The sequence below is a fragment of the Stegostoma tigrinum genome, chromosome 28, assembly GCF_030684315.1.
Source record: "Stegostoma tigrinum isolate sSteTig4 chromosome 28, sSteTig4.hap1, whole genome shotgun sequence".
NCBI classification, from domain to species: Eukaryota; Metazoa; Chordata; class Chondrichthyes; order Orectolobiformes; family Stegostomatidae; genus Stegostoma; species Stegostoma tigrinum.
In genome coordinates this window covers 16,861,881-16,888,478 of record NC_081381.1, presented here as the reverse complement: position 1 = coordinate 16,888,478, position 26,598 = coordinate 16,861,881, and the positions used below count along the sequence as shown (strand labels likewise).

Sequence of the window (26,598 nt, the reverse complement as noted above, 5' to 3'; positions counted from 1 at the left end):
TGCTTTTTCCTGGACGGTGTCAAGATTCTGGAGTGTGCTGAAGCTGCACTCTTCCAGGAAAGAAGAGAGTATTACACCACACTCCTGACTTTTAGATGGTGGTTAGGCTTTGAGGAAACAGAAGGTGAGTTACTCACTGAAGAATTCCTCGCCACTAAATTGTTTTTGGAGCTTTGGTATTTATATGGCAGGTCCAGTTCAGTTTTTGGTTAATTTTAACCCCTGAAATGTAATGGGGAATTCAGTGATAAAAATGTAATTGATTATCAAAGGGCAAAGTTTGATTGTAATTATTGGAGATGGACATTACTTGTGTGGCACAAATGTAACTTTCACTTATCAAACCAAGACTAGATACTCTCCTTGTAAATGAATATGGACTATTTCAGCATCTGAGGACCATGAATCATAGTGAACATTGTGCACTCGTCAGCAAACATCCCCAGTTCTGACTGTTTGATGTAGGGATGTTTATTGTTGAAGCAGCTGTAGATGGTTGGGCCTAGGACACAAATTGAGGAACTCCTGTGCTGATGCCCTTGAACTGAGATGATTGATCTCCAAAAATCACAGTGATTTTTTTTGTGCAAGATATGACTCCACCCAGCAGAGAATTTTCCCCCAATTCCCATTCTCACTAGTTTTGCTAGGGCTTTTTGACATGATATTCAGCCAAATGCTGCCTTGATGTCAAAGATAGTCACTCTCACCTCACCTCTAGCAATCATTTTTTTTGGCCTTGTAACAAGGTTAGGACCCTGTCGGAACTAATGAGCATCAGTGAGCAGATTATTCCTCTGCAACATAGCACTCTTATGACCCTTCCATCAGTTGTGCTAATATGAGTCTGGATAGTTGCAAATTTTTGATGTGCATTGCATATCTAGGTAGCCAATGAATGTCACAATGTTTAAAACCATTCTAGAAGAGATTTAATAAGTCACCATTAAAATGGTTGACAGAAACAGGACCTCACAATTGTCCATAATTGAAAGCTATGAAACCCACATCCTCTTAAGGCTTAGTATATTCAAAAGATCTGCACTGTAAGATAAAGATTTATCACAACAAACTGACGTACAGCATGTTAGATGGTTTTATGGCACTGTAAAAGTATATCTGGATGAAAAACAATAAAACTATCTATTACTTTTCAAATCCAGCAATCAACATTGTAGACAGATCTTTCTTCCATTAAGAGTTTAGGTATTCAGGATAGGAGAAGGAAAATTATAGTCATTTTGAGTTCTGAAATGTTTCTGGATATTAGAAAACAAATGAGCTGGTTGCGTAGTTTTTGCCCATCCATGCAGTCTCACCTTCTCATGTTCTATTTCTGAAGAAGAGTCTAGGCCCGAAACATCAACTTTTGTGCTCCTAAGATGCTGCTTGGCCTGCTGTGTTCATCCAGCTTCACACTTTGTTATCCCATGTTCTACAATGTTGATTTATGACAGCATTTTTGGTGTTTCTTCTATTAGATAAGGATACCATGGGGTAAAGCGCTATGGTGAGTAATTAGAGTTAAATTATAGATCAGCTATGATCTAATTGGATAGGGGAGCAGTGTTAAAGAGCTGACTCCTGATGAAGAGCATAAACCTGAAACATTGACTTTCCTGTTCCTCTGATGCTGCCTGAGCTGCTGTATTCCTCCAGCTCCACACAGTATTGATTTGACCATTCATGTTCCTATGTCATAATTGTGTTTCAGTCTGAAAAATAATTTTACTGGAACACATTCCTACTAGAAATTGCGATTCACAATGTTCACGTAGTATTTAGAACAGACTGCAGCTACTGGTTTAAAAAAAGTCAAATATTCAAACTCTGCACAGAACTTTCTTGCTAACTCCAGCCTTCCTGTGGTCACAGTGCTAGACAAATTAGTATTGTTATTTATAGTTACAGTTCTAGTCACGGAAAGACCTGCTGGCACCACTGATGGAACAAACAGTGATAGTTGGAGGGGCACCAACCATCTAACAAAAAAAAACTAGGAAAAAGGGATACATCGGAGAACAGAGAAAAAAAAAATGGAAAAAATAAAGAAGGTCTTCAAGCCAGAAACTGTAATGTTAATGAAGTCACTGCATTATAATATCTCACTCCAGAGTATCAATTGATTAAACAAACCAGGGTAGGACTTATACAATTAAAAGTAGGGTCTTGAGTAGTATTTTAGATTAGACAGACCTAAGGGCTCAGACACATAACTCTTTGAAATTTGCATCATAGGTAGACATGGTGGCTAAAGGTATTTAGCATGTCTGCCTTCATTGCTCAGAGCTTATAAGTATAAGAGTTGGGATGCCATGTTGAGGTTGCACAGGATGTTGGTGAGGCCTGTTCTAGAGTACACCATCCAGTTCTGGCTGCCCTGTTATAGGAAGGATACTATTAAGCTGGAGAGGTTTCAGAAGAGATTTACCAGGATGTTGCTGGGAATGGAGGGTTTGAGTGATAAGGAGAAGCTGGATAGTTGGGGACTCTTTTCACTGGAGTGTCAGAGGTTGAGGGGTGACCTTATCGAGGTTTATTAAATCATGAGGGTTGTAGATAAGGTGAATGACAAGTGTCTTTTCCCTAGGTTGTGGGATTTCAAAACTAGGGGGTGTAAAATACATGAGCGGCAATTTTTTCTAGACAGTGGTTTGTATGTGGGATGAACTTCCAGAGGAAGTGGTGGATAGGGGTACAGTTACAACATTTAAAAGACATTTGGATCAGTACATGAATAAGAAATGTTTGAAGAAATATGTACCAAGCAGAGGCAGGTGGGACTAGTTTAGCTTGGGATTACGGTCGGGATGGACTGGTTGGACCAAACGGTCTGCTTCTGTGCTGTATGGCTCTATGACTCTATGACTACAAAGCTCAATGCTTTTACAGACTACCAGAAAGAAAACAGACATTTCTATGAGATGTGGTCACAGCATGAATGCTTTAAAGTCCTTTTCATATCAGACTGGTCAATAGAATATTAAGCTGCATATTCAACATTAGACACCTAGCGTAGTAGAACCAAATTAGCTGATGATGCCTGGTAACAAGGTTTAGCAGTGAATGTGTCATCTAGACTGCATGTTAAGACCAGAAAAAAACAAATATAAAATATTGATGCTATCTCATTATGTGCAAAAATACTTCTAGAAATGCCAAATCAATTTTTAAAAAGTCACATCTTGCCATTCTAATTGGTATCATGAAACACATAAAAAGACATTAACAGACTTTTCATAAACAATAAGTAGACTTTTTTTGCATTTGCTCATTATGTGTATTTTCTCTCCAAAGAAAATCTGGTTGTTTAAACACTGGAACTTTCAGATTGGCACCAAATGACCTCAAGTGCATTTTGAACATTCACTGCAGTAATAACATTGGAAATATTGAAGTCCAAAAAAATTCAAGTGGACTGAGCCAAGACTAACCATCAGCCCCCAACTAGCAGACAGTTATTAATCAATAACATTATCCAGATCTCACAGTTGAGTCTCCTGCAGTGAAATACTCAATGACCCTTTAAGAACAATATTGCATGTTTTTAACGGTGCATGCATGTATTTTACATATTCCTGCAACAAGAGGACATTCTCATTTCCACAAGGGAAATCTAACACCATATCTACACACAACTGTTACGCACTGCCCAATTGTTAAAGAATGAACATCCTTAGTAATTCACTTTTCCAGTCTGCCAAATGGAAATAAATTCCAATGTCACTTCCATTTGGGAAACCTATTTGGATGAGTGAGCAGGTGTTCCCAGCTTTTCCAGACTCATAATTAGGAAACTGTCTCTCAAAACAACTTTTTCTTACTAAAATATTCCAACCACTGACATTGGCCTCAGAGATTTTAATTCTTCATACATACCAATGTCTTGGCTGGGTAATGTGTTCACCTCCCACTCTCTTAGCATAAGTATCATTTATCCAGAAGTCTAAACAATAAGCACTGCACCATCCTTCGTAGAAACCACTTGAGATGGCCCAATATTATATCATTACACAGATAAATGCTGATCAAAACCCAGCAAATATTAAAATATTGGCGTTGTGGGTCATCATCACAGAAAATATTGAACCATTTTAGTTTATAAGTGGCAGACTTTCAGAAATAGGCAACTGACTGAAATAAAGCGAAACTATAGTCTTGAATGTCCCTCGAATAACTATTGTGTCAAGTAAGCATACAGCCTGAGTAGGTAGTTCAGGGGAAAATATGACCATTCTAGTTAGTTTATATCAACCGGGAAGTAATATTCTAATAATTTAAAATAGGTGCTTTCCTGTAGGAACTGTGTTTTATTTAAAATGGTTCCGGTCTTGTTCTTTTAACTCATCAGAATTCAACCAGGCATTCAGTCTGAACATCTACAGGGAGATTAAAAGAAAAGCCCTAGTTTTGTGACTTCACCGAACTTCCCTCTCCCTGAAGAGGCCACAGGAATGGTGGTCAAATTGATAAACGATCTCGACATCTCCCACCCCCCCCCCAAATCCAGGAAAAGTGATAACCGGTATAATTGACAGGCGGTTAAGAATTACTCAGCATTCACAATGGGCGGGCAGAAAAAGCTGAACTGTTCAAGCATCGACTGTAGGACTCCCGTGTGTTTTGGGAAAAATCAGCAGCAGCTTAAAGTTAGTCTGACTGCAGACCTGCGCTGACATTAGTGAAATATTCGCCCAAATAAGGACAGCGCTATGACTTAATAGATGTACGTACGGATACTCATTACCTGCGGCCAGGCCCATTCTAATTGGATTGGGATTGCTGTAATGTGTGAAACGGTTTACTTTGTGTTCAACATCCTGAACCAGTTCTGTTGCCTACGTGAGCACTTCACTAGGATCAGAACTGGTTTAAGCTCTACTTCCTATATTTTCACAACAAGGTCACGAAGAGATTTTAAAATTCAGTTGCTGGGAGTTGCGAGGGGCGAGTTAAAACATCAAATCTTACCACTGGAGACGAAATTCGACACCCAGGGCAGTCACAGATTGGAGGGTGGACCTGCAACACTCCTTTTGACATAAGCGTTTTCAGACTTTTTCCTGTATTGAAAAGAAAGTCAATTATGAAATAAAAATGAAAAATCACCTTCAGATCGCGCTGTTGCGCAGCGTAAACTTTGTGTATGTGAGAGAAGCTATGACATTTTTTCTGTTCATCTCTCTCAATTACACGATGCTCCTCAAATGGATGTTTAATTAATTACCAGCAATTCCCCAAAACCGCAGCCATACGATAGGGCACCTTAAAAGTACCGGGAAATGCACTTCCCTTCCGCTGCTTTCATCTTTCCTCCGGCACACGAGCAGATTTTTGCGAGTTTATATTAAAAAGACGTGACTCTGAGGAAGTGCAGCAGCGTTCCTTTTTGTAACAATGGCGCTGGCAATGAATGTTGTTTGGAGAGAGCGCAGTGTCTCACACACACACACTCTCTCTCTCTCTCTCTTTCAAACACACACACAACACACACAGTTAAAGAACCAAAAAAAACAGCCTCCAGCCAGACACTGAAAACTGCCAGAAGCGGATACTCCCGGAGCCAGGCACGGCCAGAGCGCCTACAGCCCCCAGACTGCGGGCTGTTCCAGCCAGACACAGCAACAGATACTTAAGACTGCCAGAAGCGGATAATCCCGGAGCCAGACGCTGCTGGAGAAAGACTGACAGCATCACAGTCAGCCCCTGTCAGAGTCACAGACTGACAGAATCACAGTCAGACTCTGTCAGAGTCAGACTAACAGAATCACAGTCAGACCCTGTCAGAGGGTCACAGACTGACAGCAACACTGTCCGAGAGTCTCAGACTGATAGTATTACAGTCAGGCCCTGTCAGAGTCAGACTAACAGAATCACAGTCAGACCATGTCAGAGTCACAGACTAACAGCATCACAGTCTGACGCTGTCAGAGAGTCACAGACTAACAGCATCACAGCCATTGTCAGAGTCACAGACTAACAGAGTCACAGTCAGGCCCTTCAGAGAGTCACAGACTAACAGAGTCACAGTCAGGCCCTTCAGAGAGTCACAGACTAACAGCATCACAGTCAGACTCTGTCGGAGTCACAGACTGACAGCATCACAGTCAGACCCTGTCAGAGAGTCACAGACCGACAGAATCACAGTCAGATCCTGTCAGAGTCACAGACTAACAAGAGTCACAGTCAGACTCTGTCAGAGTCACACAGATTGACTGAGGGACTATATTAGCAGAGTCAGGCAGCAATTCCATCCGCCCTGAGCAGTTTGAGCTGCAACACGTGGGTATCCGCTCCGAATGTCAGTCCCAGCAAGATGCCAAAACCCGCCAGCGATTCTATGGGAAGCCCAACACGGACGGGCACGCAGCTAAATTCCCAACAATGCTTACCGTCTGGCTAACTTAAAAACAACCAGTTCACACGACCCTCCCTTCTCTCACCAACATCCCCCCCTTCCCAGCTCAAAGAAAAAACGCAAATGCCAAACCCGCATTTACTGTTTTTTTTCAGTAATTGATCGATTAAGGCAGCTACGTTAGTTCATATGTGATAGGTACAAACTAACACTCTATCCAATCTGAATGCATTCTGTACCCTGACTTACCACTTCCTGGCTCATTCAATCTTCAAATCATTCCTTACAGATACAGCAAACCCTCCACCCCTCCGCCACTCCTCCTCCAGCTCCTGCAGAGTCTCAATTGTTCTTTGCTGATTAGTTGATGTTGATCGATTATATAAGCAAAGCCAGACCATGACATTTCATGCATGGGTTTACACTTTTTCCAAGTTTCCCACAAACTTGGAAATTATTCACAATTGAACAAAAATGCACTGGGTACCAGACACCCCGACCTCATGCTCCGGGTTTCCCCACCTCCCCCCATACCTCCTCGATCTCAAACTCCACCACCGGCCCTACACCTGCAAAGGTCTGTTCTTCAAAAAAAAGACGAAATTGTGTGGAACCGCTGTCAGTTGAGAAGGGGAGGTGGGGGGCGGGGGTAAAGAGAGAGACTCTGAAGCAAACACTGCGGACAGTCACCTCACTTCCTGGTTTGTCTCTGCTCCCCCAACCCCTCAACTTCGCAGACAATTTGGAAACGACCCTGGCCAACAACACACGAAACACAGCCAGTGAACGTTTGCTGGAGAGAAAGTCCTCTACGCAACAGCTCGAATTGCACTTAGAAGCACTTTCTGGTCACTTGTGTGTGTTTATGTGTATGAGTTTGGTGGGGAGGGGGGGGTGGTTGAATGAGTTCATCATTCACTGACAATGCTGGGGAATTAAATAACAACTCATCTGCTCAAAGCAGCTTCAACAACTTTTTTACGCGTTAAACTTTCTCAATCAAAGCACATCTGTCCCCGAAATAATCACACTTTAAGTCCTCCTCCATTGAGAAATACCGTGATCTCTCTCCATTATTTTGCACTGCCTCTCTCTCTTTTTATTATGGTGCTCACCTTTGTGTCTAATGCTCCGCTTCCAGTCCTTAGCTGTCTCTCTGCCGCTGACGAATTGAAATTCATTCGGCGTCAACCACTCTCCCCTGTAGCGAATAGAAGGTCCTTTGCTTCCCTGACACAGTTTGTGGATATAGAGCAGGGCTCTGTTATCTCCGCACTCCACCTCAATGCAGGGCTGGCCGTTGTCGAAAACGGGCTGGAAGTCGGGGATGGACGAGACGCGTTCCAGCAGCAGCTCCTCCGGGTGCCGCGCCTCCTGCAGCCCCAGGAAGGGGCGCCGCGCCGGGCTGTAGAGGTGCTCATAGGGCGGCGGGTGAGAGCTCAGCACCGGCACACTCGCCGCGTTCAACGGGGCCAGGAACTCGGGCAGACCGTCCAGCAAGCCCCGAATGACCCCCTCCCTGTCGGCTCGCTCCTTCTTGATCGCTGGCATTCTCATGAGCAGCCCCTTATCTTTAGAAAGCACGCCTGCGATGAGTTCTTCCCTCTGTAGTTTCTCGTACTTAAAGCAGCCGTTAAAATGCAGGAAAAGCTTTGACCTGTGATATCCCCAGCCCTCAACGAGGCACGACTTGTCCGTTTTAATTGGGTCTAATACTCCGACCTCTCCCGCCTGTCTAATCTGCTTCTCCGTACCTGACATCTTCGAAAGGTATTCGCTGCCGTGTACATTATGTTGGTAAATGATTATTGATCCTCTATCGACCCACCTTCTCGCTGGAGCAGTTTTCACTGATACCCTTTTGCTTATTTCCGGGCGAACACGAAACGGGCAGCTTTTTTTTAAATTCGATTGAACCACGCTGGTCGAGATAAAGTTTCCCCCTCAGTTGCCCTCTTTTCTGTCTGTCTGTCTGTCTCTCTCTCAATGAACCTGAACAACATTTACGGGCCACAGCAACTCTCTGTATGAACGATTACACATCTTTGCCTCCACTCTGATAAAACACACTTTCTGAAAAGTTAGGTCCTCTCTTACCAAATGTAAAAGTTTTTTTGTCTTTTTAAAACAAAACTCTCCCTTTAGATTTCTAAACAGACCTGTGTTCTTTTCTGTTTTTCGAAAAAGAAGGAAGTTATTACCACTGGACTGCTTCATACATTTTATTTTAAACCTACATTTTTTTTCTGAAGTCACGCTTTAGTTCAGACACAGACGAAACATGATTTGCCCTCTGCTGCTGCGAACTTAGCCCATTTAAACATCACAGTCTGTCAGTGCAAGAACAGGGGGGTTCTCAACGGGCGACACGGTGACAATTTTCAGTGCAATTAATTATGGAGCATTTCCTCCGGTACTGCTTGGGATCCAAGTGTCTCTGCTTTTCGACAGGGTGCTTTCAATCAAATTCACTCATGAGTTTTTTTAAAATTTCCAAAAATATTTCCTCCAATTTTGGGGTAATAATTTGAGCTCCAAAAGCAATGGATGTTTAGCATTGCTTAAATCATTCAGCACACCATCCAGGATATGATTACAGCGTTTGCTAATATCTGTAAGCACTTGAACGGATTATTGAACATGTTTGGGTTTTTTGTGACTGATTACTTGCACAGCCATAGTGCAGACTGAGGTCATTATATTGCTGCTGTCATGTGTGCCCCCCACCCCTTATATCCACCCCCTCCACCACACACACACACACACACACACACACACACACACACACACACACTTCCAGGTATCTTTCATTGAATGTAAACAATTTTCCTTCTGAATATTACCGTTGGCTCTTCCACTGCCCACTCAGATCTGAGAGCCCAACTGGCTGCATTAAAAAAAATCACATGGCCTCCAATCCTTTAGCCACACATCTTAAAACTGTGTCCTCTGTTTACCTCTGTTTACTGTATCTCACTTCTGCCTTCACCACAGCACCATCATTAAACAGGAGTCACTCAAGATCGAGTGACTGAGTAGCAATTATTTCTGGCCTCTCCCCCTTGGGATAATCTATAGTCACAAAGAGCATCACCTCTCAGTCTGTCCCTGATGTAGCGGTGGCAGTCAGGCTGAAGTAATATTCAGCCAAAGTCCTAGGGTAAGTGACATTCCAAGCCATTCTGAAACTAGTAGGCATTGAAGCTGTCCTCATTGTGAGTTAGTTCCATGTCAATTAGTTTCCAAACCAATTTCAACACAATTCAAAACTGAGCATCACAATTGTGGCGCAAATGCAATAAGCTCCCTCTCATCAGCCCACGTCACCCCATGGGAATAGTTAGTTTATTCACTGAATACTTGAGTGCTATAGACAAGAGGGATGCTAAATTCAATTCCCAGTTTGTGAATGGATGAGCTGCTGTTAGTCCGCTTTTGGGTATCCACTCCCTTTGCCCTCCACAGAAACTGCACATATGTAGGATTCATTTTGAGGTTCAGCTGTGATGCATCATGCAGTTTCACAGTCCAACAGCATTCACTATCTGGACACCAGTAAGTAACAGTACATGAGCAAGATATTGGAAGTTGCTGGGTGTATATGGAACCAGTAATGAGTTTATTCAGAATATTCAGTAACAGGTTGCTAAAAAGGGGGTCGATTAGCTGGATGGCTGGCTTGCAACACAGCATGACACAAATAGCATGGGTTCAATTCCCACACCATCTAAGATTACCATGAAGAACTTTTCTTCTCACCTTTTCTCTTCACCTCAGATTAACTGACCACCAGTTAGCCCTATGATCCTCTGGGACTGTGGCAACTTTACCTATTGAACAAAAGATTTATGTCGTTGTGAAGGTCTATTCATATTTCCTAAATGCTGCAATTTTCAGGTTCTTTCTGTGTAGTATTCTTCTATATTCAATCTTTCTATCAAGTATTTGGTATGTGCCAAACATGGTTCTAATATTATGTGAGAAAGGCAGAAACTTATCAACCATCATAGTAGTATGGCAATGGTTCACTTGTATGCTAAGCATGCAATTAAATCTAAGATGGAATTATATTAAATTTCCTTTTCTTTTGGTAGATACCCTGCACTCATCAACTGTTGAGGAAAGGAAAGATGCCTGGAGCTTTTGAAGCCAATATTATTAGTGTTCCAAAAGTCGTGCAGGTTAATCTCTTTTGTATTGTCCCAGCTCGTGAAGTCCCTTTGAAAATTCTTGTTGAGCAACTAGCCATTTTCATAACCGTAAAGTCATCAAATCAAAGAGTCATACAGCACAGAACAGATCATTCAGGCCAACTCATCCATGCTGACCACATATCCCAAACTTAACTCATCCCATTTGCCTGAGTTTGGTCCATATCCCTTTAAACATTTCTTATTCGTGCACCTGTCCAAGTGTCTTTTAAATATTGTAAATGTAGCAGCCTCCACCGCTTCCTCTGGCAGTTCATTCAATAGACGTAGCACCCTCTGTGTGAAAAAGTTGCCCCTTGGGTCCTTTTTAAATCTTTCCCCACTCACCTTAATACTGATCAATGCATTCATTCAGAGTTGAGTGCAATGAATTTTCACTCAATATAAATTGGATTGGGACTTCTCAAAATCATTCCACAAAGGAAGCTAAAAGCCAATATATAGAGAATGCCATCTTCCATCAGTCTAGGTTGGATTTATTCATAGATCCTGAGGTTGATAAAGGGTCATGTTGTAACTCACTACGCTACCTAATAATTCAAATTATTACTCCCTCTAATTTTCCTCTCTCCTCTCATTTAAGTGAATATTTCATGCCAGCATTATAGATGTAACTCTTGCACCAAAACAGTGTCAAGCAATGATCATCTCCAATGAGAGAAACAATAACCTCCCATTGACAGTTAATGACATTGCCATATAGAGTCCCTCTCTACCATGACTGGGAATCTAATTGGACTAGGCACATAAATGTCATGACTACAACAGCAGGTCAGAGGCTTAGAATCAGCAGCAAGTAACTCACTTCCTGACTACCCCAAGATACCACCATCTACGAGGCACAAGTTAATGAATATGTTGGAAAAAGTCTGCACTTACTTGGATAACATCAGACTAACAATTCCAAAGGTGGGGAAGCGTGGTTTAATCATTATGTCACTGGACTAGTAAAGCAGAGACTCAACCTAACATTCTGGGGGTGTCTGTTTGAATCTTACCATGACAGATGTTGAAATTTGAATTTAGTAAAAATATGAAATTAATCAATTATGAATGTAACCGCAGTTAATCATTGTAAAAACCTAGCTGGTTCAATTATGTCCTTTTGGGAAGGAAATATGCTACGTTCACCTGGTCTGGCCAACATGTGTCTCCAAACTCATAGCAATGTAGTTGACTTTTAATTGCCCTCTGAAATGCCTTCCAAATAGGTCAGTTCAAGTCAGTTAAGGGTGGGTAGCAAATGCTCAGTTGATCAGCCACGTTCACATTCCATGAAACAAAGTAAATTCTCCACCAAACAAAATAGCTTCTCTCAATCTCCCTATCTGTTATCCTTAAATGCTGAAAATCAAATTACCCTTAACTTTAAAAATAAAGAAAATATATTCATTTGTGTAAATCCTCCTTGTAATTTCAGCATCAAAGTTCACTGTTAGGTGAGAGTTCCAGGAGTTTAATCCTGTGTCAATGAAAGAACAGTAGTATTGGTCCATTTGCTGGTGATGAATTTGCACAGGGACTCATCACAGAATTTCTTAGTGTTGTTTTAATTCAAAACAAAATAAGATAAATAACAAAAGTCAATATATGTGAATTGTTTTTCACCTATTTTTGCATTGGTCTTCATTTTGCGGATTGTTTTGGCAATTGGGTAGAGGCAATGGTCCCAAAATAAGACATTTCAACAACTTGTGACAGAGCTAGTTTATATTCTGAGCTCCATGTCTCATTGGCACCATGAATCCTTTAAATATTTATAAACAGAGTTGAGATTTCTCCACAGGGAGGGAGACAAAAAAGCAGAGGGCAAATCAAGTCAGAATTCTCTTGTGCTTCAAGGCAGCCTGTTACAGAGCAGCACAGTGTCGAGTCCTGGGAATTAGACTGCCCGCCTAGCCTCTTAATTGGGAAATGTGAGACCTATATCGAAGGAGAAATAACAAAACCTGGTTGCAGAAAAAGGAACCTTTCTTAAACTGTAAAATAAAAGATATGTAGTATAAAATAATGTATAGTGGGCACAGTATGTTGTTTTTTTGCAACACACATGAAACAAAACCCAGTTGTGTACAGTTGAAATTTTTTACAGAAGTGCAAAACCATACCTGTTACCATTTATTTGATTAATAGTGGGGATCTGTGATTCCTGGCTTTCCAGTGTGCCACCAAAAAACTCTTGTCACAACTTGAATAAAGCAACCTTGTGTGGATGTTACTAGTACATATTGTTGAAAGTACCACAGTATGAAAACAATAGGACATTTTATGTACTGTCATCCCAAACCTTCAAGGACATCCTGGGCTCAATGTTACCTTTTTAACATTTTTGTTGATTGCTATTTTTTGGTCATTTGAAGAAGATTATCAACCTGCATTTATCATCATATCACTCCAAGGTACAGATGAGTGCTTGAGTTGCTTTCACTTTTGATGCACATCATTGTCCTGCTGCTGACCAAGAACATTTCAAAAGCAACATGCATATGAATGTGCACCCGGGCCATATGGTAGTTTTTTGCCATTATACTCTTTAAATGCATAGATCCCAGGGATGCTACTGTGGTAAAGGAAAGCCATTCAGTGAGGGTCTAACTGGTATAATTCTTATACTGAATAAGAAGTTGTTTTTTGCATTTAGCAGTGGGTTACAGGTTACATTGATTTGATAGACATAGTTACAGAGATTGAGGAGGATATGGATGTTATGTTCTCACACCTCAGAGATTCTAACCCAAATGTCTATACACTGTCATAGTGCATGGTGGTTATGGTACTTCTCATCATTAACCCTTTCAGACTCTCGCAACCTTGTACTACTAAAACTTACCCTCCCAGCCAGTGGTATATTGATAATTTAGAAATGATTCCATGAGAGTGATTTTGAAGCAGTAATGTAATTTCAGTTCATAGTTAAAAAAAAACTACCGGGGTAGTCTCTGTCTTTCTCATAAATGTTATGTGCGGTCTTTGTTGTCTAAAGTTTGCTAACTATGCCATATGCCAAGCTTTCAGTGAGGGAGCTGGGGGTGCATGGCAAGGAGGTAGGCTCCAAGACTTACTTTAGCTGGTATGGATATTGAACTTGTGATATTAGCATTATTCTGCATCACACATGGAAATCATCTAAACCTACCTGCCACTCCCTGGGTAGTAAGGCATCTTAAAGGTCTGTTTTGCGTTGGCTGGCTTCCATTGGGGAAACAACTACAAGTGTGTAATTGGCCTCAGAAGCCAAGAGCTGGGGACGGAATCAAGAAGTATTTTCCTCTTTTGATTGCCATTGAGTAGTCCTTAGTTGGGCAGTATGCATTTGGTTTATGTTGAGAGAGAACAGACTCAGATAAGCTCAATCAGAGATAGCAAGAACTGCCAAAGTTGGAGTCAGAGATAACACAGTGTGGAGCTGGAGGAACAATGTAAGCCTGGCAGCATCAGAGGAACAAGAAAGCTGATTTTTCAGGTCAGGACCCTTCCTCAAAGTAAAAAAACTCCTGTGGAAAGGCCCCCAACCCGAAACATCAGCTTTCCTGTTCCTCTAATGCTGCTTGGCCTGCTGTGTTTCTTCAGCTCCAGACTCTGATAAACTGTAGCTTCTATAATTAAGTACCCACACACTTACTGCATTCAATGAAGAAGACAAGGATGAGGAACTGGAAAGTATTTGGGACCTATGGAAACAGAATGCATTAGCACATACAGCAAAGCTGCAGAAGAAAGGGATGGAAATTTGGGAGGATAAAAAGTATCACTCTCATTAAATCTCAATTGAACTTTTCAGTGAGACTGGTTCCTTGAACCCAAAAGCTTTCCCCTGTGTTTTATTTGAGCAACCCTTCCAGTTAATTTGACCAGAAATGTGTAGCATTCTTCTCCTCCATTCTTTCTCTAAATGAACATGCGATTGGAGTGATGGCTGAGCTCTTTACCATTAACCAGAAGGGCAGTCAGTTTTGAATGTGAAATAGTTATGATCGTGGTGAAAATTTCTAAAACATACTGTGACAAATTATTAAAATGCAACCTTGAGGGATTTGTGTGAAACACCTCCAGTGATTTTAAGGAAGTGTTCTCAGACACATGACAAAATAAATTTTGCAAATAAGATTTTTAAAAAAAGTCCACAGCTTATATCGACAGGTAGTGAACTCCCCAGTGAAACTTTTAAATGTTCAGGATGGCAGTGAGAAAAGTGTACTCCATTCTCTAAAAGAATACTGAAGTACTAGAGAAGGTGCAAGGAGAATTAATGGAGTGATCTACAGGGGCTGAACATTCCTGTTCTTGATCGATATGTTTGTATGTTCATGCAAGTTTATTCTAGAACTATGGAATGAGCTGCCATTGGAAGTGGTGGAGGCTGGTATAATTATAACATTTAAAAGGCATCTGGAGGTTATATGAAAAGGAAGGGCTTAGAGGGATATGGACCAAATGCCAGAAAATGGCACTAGATATATTTAAGATATCTGGTCGGCTTGGATGAGTTGGACCAAAGGGCTTGTTTCTGTGCTGCATGACTCTATGACTCTATAACTGAGAGAACATAACTCAACCTTCAGGTCATACAAATATCTACTATCTCTATCCTTTTCTGCACCAAGCCCTAAACATAGAGTCATAGAGCTGAATAGCATGGAAACAGTCCCTTCAGTCCAACTCATCTGTGTCAACCAGATATTGTAAATAAATCTAGTCCTATTTGCCAGCATTTGATCCATATCTCGTTAAACCTTTCCCATTCATGTACCCATCGAGATGTCTTTTAACTATTGTAATTGTACCAGCTTCCACCACTTCCTCTGGCAGCTCATACCATTTATGCACCATACTCCACATGAAAATGTTGCCTCTTAGGTACCTATTAAATTTTATCCCTCTCCCCTTAAACCTTAAATCTAGCTTTGAACTCCCTTAACCAGATAAAAAGACATTGATTATTCACTCTATCCATGCCCTTCATGATTTTATAAACTTCTATAAGGTCACCCCCTCAGCCTCTGACACTCCAGAGAAAATAGCCGCAACATATTCAGCCTCTCCCTACAGTTCAAACCTTCCAGCCGCGGCAATATCCTTGTAAATCTTTTCTCAACTCCTTCAAGTTTTGCAACATCTTTCCTATAGCAGGGAGACCAGACTTGAATGCAGTATTCCAAAAGTGGCCTAACCAATGTCCTGTACAGCTGTAACATGACCTCCCAACTCCCATACTCATCAGCTAACTTGCATTGGTTTTCAATCTATGACTGTTTCTAATTTAAATCTCCCATTTTCATGTCCAAATCCCTCAATGACTTTAGAATTTCCTAAATCTGTAATATTCTCTAACCCCAAAGCTCCATCAAATCTCTTGTTTCTTTGACTCTAGCCTTTTGCCCCAACATTGGAAACTCCACCTCCAGCTATCTCGGTCCATGGTATGAAATTCCAATTTACATTCCTCAACTTCCTTATTTCCCTCTTCTCCCCACCTTTCAGAGCCTGTCTAACAGTCACCAGGTTTTCACCAAGCTTTTGGTTACTAATCTTTGGTTCAAAATGCACCTTTTTCCATACCTCTGTGAAGCACAATTGCGTGTTTCTCTAGGCCAAATGAGCAAATTGTTCAATTGTTGCAACTGCATATTTTCTTCTTCTTTATGTAGTGCCGTGTGGATATACCCTCAAAACAGTCAAAAAAACTTGGCTTGGCATCTCATCTGACAACATAATATTCCCTCAATAATGCACAGGTGTGTCAGTTTACTGTAAGTGATTAAATCTACTGTTGAACCCACAATTTGTTCTGACCCAGAGGGAAGTATTTATCACATTACACCATTTAGTTAGATTTGAAGCATAGTCCAATCATGAGATCATCAGTTTCTAAATATTACAGGATCTTCCAAAACTATTCAGTAAGAAGTTAAATGAAGACAAGAGGTTGAAGCTTTTTTGTCTTACACTCATCAAGACTGTTTAGCAGATCAATATCAATATGTTGAATTATGTGGAAAGATTGAAGTGAATTGAATTAGCTTTATTTTCACATGTACTCAAATGAAAAGTTTATACGTCACAATTTACAGCACCATCTTAGGTACAAAGTTAACTAGCTATAGCTTCTTCACTTACAAGATTGTAGAAAATAGAGAAATTAAAAGACTGTCAGAGATGTAGAAGGGGTTTGTGGTAAATATAGCACAGATGCCAGTTTCCACCTTTCCCTCTGAACCCTCTCTCTGTTCAGAAACTGATTTTCCACCAGCGGTGAGGACTCAGATTTTTTTCTGATAACCACGCACCAGCAAATCACACAGTCAACAAAATCAAACAACAGCAAGTTACTGGCCTCCTCCTGTGTCACAATGATGCCACCCAGAAACTGGAGGAGCAGTACTTCATATTCCACCTCAGAAGCCCACAACCCAATGATCTCAATGTGGACATTACTAGCTTCAAAATCTCCCTAGCCCCAACTTCATCCCAAGACCAATCTCCCCTCTTATCCCCACTTCATTGACCTGTCCCTCTTCTCTCCTATCTATCCACTCCTCCCACCTCACTGACCATGCCCCACCACTGCCTACCTACAGTCGCCTTTACTAGCTTCATTCCCACCCTCTTGACCTGTTCATCTTCTCTCCCGCCTACCCATTCCACTATCTACCTGTTATCACTGCCCACCCCCTATTTATTTCAGAGCCCCCTTCACCTCCCCCATTTCTGAAGAAGGGTCCTGACCCAAAATATCAACATTCCTGCTCCTTTGATGCCGCCTGGCCTGCTGTGTTCCTCCAGCTGCACACACTAATTTATCTCAGACTCCGACTTCGGCAGTTCTTACCATCTCTGAGCAAGTTACAAGCACTGTCCACCCACTGCAAAAATAATGAAAGTGAAGGAAGTGTAGGAAGAGGCGTGAAGCTACATTAAAGTGGAATTGTGGAGGGGGGGAATGATGCATCTCAGGCCCATGGTGCCCACCACTTTCTAAAGGCATCAAGCATATTGGTGGACACAACATGGTCCGTTTCTCAGGACCCTGGCACAAACATAGATTTTGGAACTATAACCCTCTCTTTGTCCTGCTGCTTGGATCTGTTGATGGTGACTTTAGCTAGGCCCAGGAGTAGATCCACGAGGAGGCCCTCCAATTTACCCACACCCCTCCATGCTAGATGCCCAAAGATCAGAAGTATAGGGCTAAAATGCAACCAAAAGAACTACAGGGCTGCAATTGCCCACAACTAATATATTACATGATCCACACACTCCTCAGCTCTGAAACATAAAGAGTGGGGCTGGGAGTCCTTGAACTATTGCAATTGGTGGTTATATGGGAGTGCTACATGCAATACCCTCCACAGCCAGGTCCTCAGTAGAATACCAGGCAGTAAATGGACACCCACCCATGAACATTGCTGTGCAAAAGGGGCACGAGAACACAGCTCTTAAACCCACAGTCAAATTAGAATCATCTCCTCTCAATCAACTGTGGAAAAGTTCTGATTGACTTTTATAATACCTACATTTCTAACACTGACAGTACTAAGACACAATAAATTGACTTGATAAAAGTAAAAGGTAAAGCTGCCGTAGTCCCAGAGGACTCTATGACTCTATGACCATAGAGCTGTTTGCTCATGACGGAAAGAGATAATTGGTGGTGGTTTAACCTGAAGGTCACTAAGCCTGAGGTGAGGGAGTAGTTGAGAAGGAGAATCCATCATGTTGACCTAAATTGGTGTGGGGAATAAAAGAAACTTAATGTGTACAGCAAAACAAGACTGTGCTAATTGGTTAGACCTTGTTGGCAAGGTCTACAATCCTTACAGTGTGAAAACAGGCTATTTGGCCCATCGAGTCCACACTGACCCTTCAAAGAGCATCCCACTCAGACCCACCCCCTACCCTATTCCTGTAACCCCACATTACCCATAGCCAATCCACCAGACACAAGGACGTTTTAGCATGGCCAATCCACCTGAACTGCACATCTTTGGACTGTGGGAGGAAACTGGAGCACCCAGAGGAAACTCATACAGACAGGGGAAAATGTGCAAACTCCGCACAGTCACTCAACGCTGGAATCAAGCACATGTCCCTGGTGCTATGTTGCCCCAAAGATGCAGCAGATAGATTCTGATTGGTCCAGCGTTGTTTGCCTGGTTCGAGAAATAATGTTAACAGTTAACTGTTCCTGCTGTATCTCAATTGCCAATGATGGCCCAACAAGTCAACGCACTCTTGCTGTTTAGATTGGTGTTCCTTTTCTCAAGTCTGTTTATTATTTTGTGGTCCTGAGTGCAAGACAAGAAGTTTTGATTTCAGTCATCTCCTAGCAATGTCGAAGTTCTGTGCAGCCAAGCAATTATGAGTAATAAGCAACAATGAGTAATTTTCTGAAGAAGGGTCCTGACCTGAAAAGTCAACTTTCCTGCTCCTCTGACGCTGCCTGGCCTGCTGTGTTCTTCCAACTTACTACTGTGTTGTCACTGACTCCAGCATCTGCAGTTCTTGCTATCTATGTGTAAGAAGTCCTTATATTCACATTTATAATGGAGACAATCTTCAAAAGCTTGTCAATTTTCGAGTTCCAGTTTTCTAGTTTGACAGAATTTGATACTGAGCCACATAAAATAATATTCAGACAGTTGACAAATGCTTTGGGTCAAGAAATATGTCTTATGAGTGATACAGCGACAAAGGGCTTTAGAGAGAAAATTCGAGAGCAAGTAGTCTAGGCAACTGCAAGACCACTGCCACTAGCGGACTAAAGATGTACAAGAGTCCATTGTTGGAAAAGTCCATCAACTGTAAGATGTTAAAGATACAGAAGGGGCACTTAGGTATTTTATTAACTTTGAGGCAAGTATGAATACACCAGTACAGAACAAATATGGGATTGCAACTAAAACCTAAGTGTGGCTGTAATTTATGTCATCATGCTGGATTACACATCCAACAGTGAAACACCCTGTTCTAGCTAAACTGCCCTAAGTGTAGTAAAACCACCTTGCTGAAATGAAATGCAATTGCCCACCTCAGCTCAGTCATGGAGATAGTAAGAATTGCAAATGCTGTGGTCAGAGATAACACAGTGCGGGGCTGGAGGAACACAGCAGGCCAGGCAGCGTCAGAGGAGCAGGAATATTGTTGAACTTCTTCAATTGCACTGTGAAGAGCAATTCTCTGGTCACTTTATCTTCCCAACTGCTTGAAAATACGTGTTAGTTGCAATTAAACAAGAAGTCACAAGAATTAAAAGGTACAGCATTTACAGAGCTGGAACTTTGGAATCTGACCAGCTGACGAAATCTATTTTCAGATAAAGCTCTTGTCTATAAAGTATATTTGTCAATAAAAAATTGTGTTCTTGGATAGTTAGAAACATCACAGTTCATGTCTATTCTTACTCTCATGAGTCTGATGAAGCTGTATCGTATGGAGACCTGGATGTGTATTTAATAATGTGGGCAGCATCAACAAGTGTATTATATTCTTTGTCTTGTTGAAAGGCACTTACAAATTTCATGGGGAATACTGTATTGTCATTATGTTCCACAGCAAATCTGACTGTGGAATGTTATTACTATAAAGATTTCTTAGCAATGTATCTCAACACATTTCAATAGTATTTGGTGTCTCTTCATTGTAGTGTTTGGAAGATTTGCTCCTTAAATAATTGTTTGAGTCACAATCTAATATTGCCTGAATGAATAAAATTTTTTTGGATTGCACAACTGAACACACATGGAAGCGTCTCACCATATTTAATAGCTACCTAACTGGTCTTCTTAAGAAATACTTTCAGTTAGAGCTTCCCTAACACAACTTAGTTCAGCCATAATAAATTGTATCCTTATGTTTAAGGGTTCAAGACTTAGATCAAGGTCTACACTCAAAACTTGAGCCTAGATTTTCTTTCTTATGGCTGCTGATCAGACCCAGTGTACCTTTTAGCAATTGCTTCTTTTTTAATTAGGCTAGAGGTTTTTGTGGCAAGTATGAAGTACACACTTTCTCACTGTAGAGTTGCATTCTTTTGAGATCACCAAGCATCAACAATTTTATTACAGTTTTATGCCCAACAGGAGTAATGTTTGTCTTGCCTGAGCGAATAGTTTGATTTGGGATTCTATACTTTTTTTGATAATTACCCTGAATACTATCTATTTGGCATAACAAGAGATTGCACAGAAGAATGATTTTGCAAATAGTGCGTTCATATTGTGTCAGAGATAGTGGGATCTGCCAATGCCAGAGAATCTGAGATTCTGTCATTCATATTGTATGTTGTGTGCATGGAGGATATTGTGTTAATGGAGTTAACTGGATGGTTGGTTTGTAAAACATAGTAACACCAAAAGCATTGTTTCAATTCCCACACTAGCATGAAGGACTCTCCTTCTTAACCTCTTCCCCTCACTTGAGGCATGTCACCGTCAGGTTAAAATACCACCAGTTATCTTTCTCTCTAACGAAACAGCAGCTCTATGGTTTGTTAAGATTATGGCAGCTTTACCCTTTACCTTTATGTATATGGAACAGGCAACAAAACAATATACAACGGGCAACTCTACAGTAAATAATGCTGAACAATTATAAAGAACCTGAAACAATGATGCAAATTCAATAATCCTGGTCTCTTGTGCATTGCCAACTTTTAACTTCATCCCACTGTCAGCTGCACTCTTAGCTGCCTAGATCTCAAACTCTGGAATTCCCTCCATGCAAAGTTCTGCCTTTTTAAACACTTAGATTCCCCACAGAGTGCAAACAGGCCCTTTGGCCCAACAAGTCCACACTGCCCTTGAAGCATCCCACCCAGGCCCGACCCCTATAACCCACACACCCCTGAACACTACAGGCAATTTAGCATGGCCAATCTACCTAGCCTGCACATCTTTGGACTGTGGGAGGAAACCAAAGCACCCAGAGGGAAACCCACGCAGACACAGGGAGAATGTGCAAACTCCGCACAGACAGTTACTGGAGGCTGGAATCGAATCTGGGTCCCTGGCACTGTGAGGCTGCAGTGCTAACCACTGAGCCACAATGCCACACTCTCTCTCCCTCTTTAAGACATTCCTTAAAACCAAGCTTTGATTACCTGACTTAATACTATCTCAAATGTGGCTCAATGTCAAACTTAAAACTGGTTACATTCCTATGAAAGACATTAGAATGAGATAAAGGCAATGGAAAATATAAGTTCTTGAACTATCTGAGCACTGAACCATGTAGGGAGTTATTGGGACAGCCAAGCAAAATCTTTGTCAAAGAGATAGATTCTCAGGAGTGTCTTAAAGGAGGATTGAGAAGTAGAGTGATTTCAAGAAGGAATTCCAGGGCTTATAATAATTTATGAATAAATTGAACTTTACATGCAATGTACATCCAGTATCCAGCTCCTTTCCCTCACTCAATCTTATCAGTTCAGTGACACAGAGAGGCTTGAGTTCAGGGAAATGTTTTCGTAAGATTATCTCAAGGAGATTATCAGCCTCTTTTTATCAAATCATGATGTCATGTAAGCTGTGTGACAACTGAGAAACTAACAGTTCATACAGTGATGCCTTCGATAATACCAGATAATGCCTATAATACATCGAACTTCTGACTTATCACTGGATCTATTCAGAATATGACTGGATTGAACCTCTGTACAAGCAAATACTCACACCATGGCTGACAAATTGTTCGTCTTGGAGTGGAGAAGGTTAAGGGAAGACTTAAGAAGTGTTCAAAGTTATGTGAGGTACATGGTAAGGTTGAACCAAGAGTAACCACATCTTCCATTGGAAGCTTGATTACCAGAGGATGCAAATTTAAGGTGGTTGGAAATAAGCGCCAGAAGGAAATAAGAGGAATATCTTACGCAGGTGTGTTTAGTGCTAGTTAGGAACGAGAGCAGTAGGTCAACAGCATGTGCAGTGATTGAGGTAACAAGGTGTGGAGCTGGATGAACACAGCAGCCAAGCAGCATCAAAGGGGCAGGAGGGCTGACGTTTCGAGCCGCGACTCTTCTTCAGAAATGGGGGAGGGGAAGGGTGTTCTGAAGTAAATAGGGAGAGGGGGGAGGCGGATAGAAGATGGATAGAGGAGAAGACAGGTGGAGAGGAGACAGACAGGTCAAAGAGGTGGGGATGGAGCCAGTAAAGGTGAGTGTAGGTGGGGAGGTAGGGAGGAGATAGGTCAGTCCAGGGAGGACAGACAGGTCAAGCAGATGGGGGTGGGGCTTGAGGTGGGAGGAGGGGATAGGTGGGAGGAAGGACAGGTTAGGGAGGTGGGGACGAGCTGGGCTTGTTTTGGGATGCAGTAGGGGGAGGGGAGTTTTGAAGCTTGTGAAGTCCATATTGATACCATTGGGCTGCAGGGTTCCCAAGCGGAATATGAGTTGCTGTTCCTGCAACCTTCAGGTAGCATCATTGTGGCACTGCAGGTGGCCCAGGATGGACATGTCATTTAAGGAATGAGAGGGGGAGTTGAAATGGTTTGCGACTGGGAGGTGCAGTTGTTTAGTGCAAACCGAGCTTAGGTGTTCTGCAAAGCAGTCCCCAAGCCTCCGCTTGGTTTCCTTGATATAGAGGAGGCCACAACAGGAACAGCAGATGCAGTATACCACATTACCAGATGTGCAGGTGCACATCTGCTTGATGTGGAAAGTCTTCTTGGGGCCTGGGATGGGGGTGAGGGGGAGGTGCAGCGGCAGGTGTAGCACTCCCTGTGGTTGCAGGGAAAAGTGCCGGGTGTGGTAGGGCTGGAGGGGAGTGTGGAGTGGACAAGGGAGTCACGGAGAGAGTGGTCCCTCTGGAAAGCAGATAAGAGTGGGGAGGGAAAAATATCTTTGGTGGTGGGGTCGGATTGCAGATGGCGGAAGTGTCAGAGGATGATACGTTGGATCTGAAGGTTGGTGGGGTGGTACGTGAGGACGAGGTGGATTCTGTTTTGGTTGTTATTGAGGGGAAGGGGTGTGAGGGATGAGTTGCGGAAATGTGGGAGACATGGTCAAGGGCATTCTTGACCACTGAGGGGGAGAAGTTGTAGTTCTTGAAAAACGAGGACATCTGAGATGTATGGGAGTGGAATGCCTCATCCTGAGAGCTGCTGTGGCAGAGGCGAAGGAATTGGGAATGGGGGATGGCATTTTTGCAGGAAGGTGGTGGGAGGAGATGTATTCTAGGTAGCTCTGGGAGTTTGTGGGCTTGAAATGGATATAGGTTTCTAGGTGGTTGACAGAGATGGAAATAGAGAGGCCCAGGAAGGAAAGAGAGGTGTTGGAGATGGCCCAGGTGAACTTAAGGTTGGAGTGGAAGGTGTTGGTGAAGTGGATGAGCTGTTTGAGCTCCTCTGGGGAGCACGAGGCAATGCCAATACAGTCATCAATGTAATGGACGAAGAGGTGGGGTTGGGGGCCAGTGTAGGTGTGGAAGAGGGACTGTTCCACGTAACCTACAAAGAGGCAGGCATAGCTTGGGCCCATGTGGGTACCTATGGCCACCCCCTTTGTCTGCAGGAAGTGGGAGGAATTGAAAGAGAAGTTGGTGAGGGTGAGGACGAGTTTGGCGAAGCGGATGAGGGTGTCAGTGGAGAGGGATTGGTCGGGCTTGTGTGACAGGAAGAAGCGGAGGGCCTTTAGGCCATCTGTATGGGAAATGCAGGTGTATAGGGCCTGGACATTCATAGTAAAGTTGAGGTGTTGGGGACCGGGGAATTGGAAGTTCTGGAGGAGGTGGAGGGTGTGAGTGGTGTCACAGACATAGGTAGGGAGTTCCTGTACCAAGTTGAGAGAAAATAGAGTTGAGACAGGTACAGATGAGTTGAGTGGGGCAGGAGCAAGCGGAGACAATGGGTCGACCAGGGCAGGCAGGTTTGTGGATTTTGGGGAGGAGATAGAAGCAGATGGTGCGGAGTTGGGGAACAATGAGGTTGGAGGCAGTGGGTGTACAGTCACCTGAGGTGATGAGGTTGTGGATGTTTTCGGACATGATGGTTTGGTGGTCGGGGGTCAATGATTTGGGCCAAAACCCTTCACTCCTGATGTGGTCTCCTCAATATTGGGGAGACCAAACATAGACCCTAGGAACCGGTTTGCGAAGCATCTGTGGTCTGCACGCACCAACCAACCCGACCTTCCATTGCCATCCATTTTACGTCCCTTTCCCATTCCCCTGCTGACATGTCCATCCTGGACCTCCTCCACTGTCAGAGTCAAAGGTAAACTGGAGGAACAACACCTGATATTTCAGTCACCCCTTCCCTAACCATTCATCCCACCTCAAGGCCCACCCCCATCCCCTACCCACTAACCTCATCTTGTGCCCCTGACCTGTCCATCCTACCTGGACTGACCTATCCACTCCCTAACTCCCCACTTACATTCACCTTCACTGGCTCTAAACCTTCCACTTTGACCTGTCTGTCTCCTCTCACCCTATCTTCTCCTTTATCCATCTTCTATCCACCTTCCCGTCTCTGTCTATTTCAGAATCCCCTTCCCCTTACCCATATCTGAAGAAGGGCCCTGACCTGAAACGTCAAGCATTCCTGCTCCTCTGATGCTGCTTGGCCTGTGTTCATCCAGCTTCACACCGTGTTATCTCTGATATTTCACCCTAGCAGCTTACAGCCCAATGGCCTGAATATTGACATCACCGGCTTCAAAAATCTCTCCAACCCCAACCTGTCCATCTTCCTAAACACCTATCTGTTCCACCCTTCCCACTGGCCAACCACAATAGCACCTACCTGTATCTGCCGATCTCCATCTCGCCTTCACCCCCAGCCAACCCTACTCTGTCTATTTCTTTCTGGGCTCCCCTCTCCAATCCTGATGAAAGGCTTCAGCCCAAGCATTGACTACCCCCACTCCTCGGATGCTGTCTGACCAGTTGTGCTTTTCCAGCTCCACATTTGACTCTAGCTACCAGCATCTGCAGTCCTTACTGTCTCCAAGGGGGCATATTAGCCCTAATGCTGGGGAATGAGCCTGGCCAGATGACCTAACTTTCAGTGGGCATACATTTTGGGAACAGTGATCATAATTCAATAAGTTTGGAGATAGTTATGGATAAGGATAAGACTGGACCTCCAATGAAAGTGCTAAATTGAGGGAAGGTTAGTTTTAATAGTATTAGACTGGAACTGGAGAAATTAGATCAGGAGCAGCTATTTTAGAGTAAATCCACATCTGACATATAGGCATCTGTTAAAGGCCAGATGATCAGAATTCAGGACAAGCCTGTTTTTGCAAGGATGAAAGATGAGGATGACATGATTCAGGAACCCTGGGTGACAACAGGTATTGAAAGTTCAGCCAAAAAGGAAAAAGAACCATGTGTAAGGTTTACAAAACTGAAATCAGACAAGGCCCTAGAAGAAGGTAAAGAAAGCAGGAAAGAACTTAAGCAATGAATTAGAAGGACTAAAAGGGGCAATGAAATGGCCTTGTCAGGTAGGACTAAGGAGAATCCCAAGACACTTTCTATGTATATTACTTGCAAAAGGGCAGCTGGAGAAAGATTCAAGGACAAAGGAGGGAATTCATGCCTGGAGCCCATGGAAGTAGGTGATATCCTTAATGAGGACTTCTCATCATTTTTCACCAAGGAGAAGGATATGTAGGAAGGAATATATGGATATTCTAGGGTACATTGATATTAAGGAGAAGATGGTATTGGTGCCAGATAAGTCCCCATGACCTGATAGGATCTATCCCGGGACACTGAGGGAGCCAAGGGACTAGCTTGCTGGGGCCTTGACTGAAATTTTTTCTTCCTGTTTAGCCACAAATGAGATTTCAGAAGGCTTGACATTAGCCAGCGTTGCTCCTTTGATTAAGAAGGGCAACAGGGGTAATTCAGGAAATTATAGCCTGGTGGTAGGGAAACTATTGGACAAGATTCTTAGGGACAGAATTTACTCACATTTTGAAAAGAATGAACTTATTAGGGATAGGCAGCATGATTTTGTGTGGGGGAGGTCTTGGCACAGAAATTTGATTTAGTTTTTTGAGGAAGTGAAGAAGATGATTGATGGGGG

The 26,598-nt window shown here is 42.6% G+C and overlaps 1 protein-coding gene across 6 annotated transcripts in view; it reads right to left on the bottom strand.

Annotated features, from left to right (window-relative positions):
* The window catches only part of samd11 (sterile alpha motif domain containing 11), a 298,185-nt gene extending 289,563 nt beyond the window's left edge, over positions 1–8,622 (bottom strand). For all 6 annotated transcript variants that reach the window (XM_059655663.1, XM_048561832.2, XM_048561833.2 and 3 more), the window contains exons 1-2: positions 7,474–8,622; positions 4,972–5,063 (exon numbers count right to left, since the gene is read on the bottom strand). In XM_059655663.1, coding sequence (XP_059511646.1) covers positions 4,972–5,063; positions 7,474–8,119 — 738 coding nt within the window. In that variant the 5' untranslated portion in view covers positions 8,120–8,622. The remainder of the gene's footprint in view (positions 1–4,971; positions 5,064–7,473) is intronic.
* Positions 8,623–26,598: the final 17,976 nt, after the last annotated feature.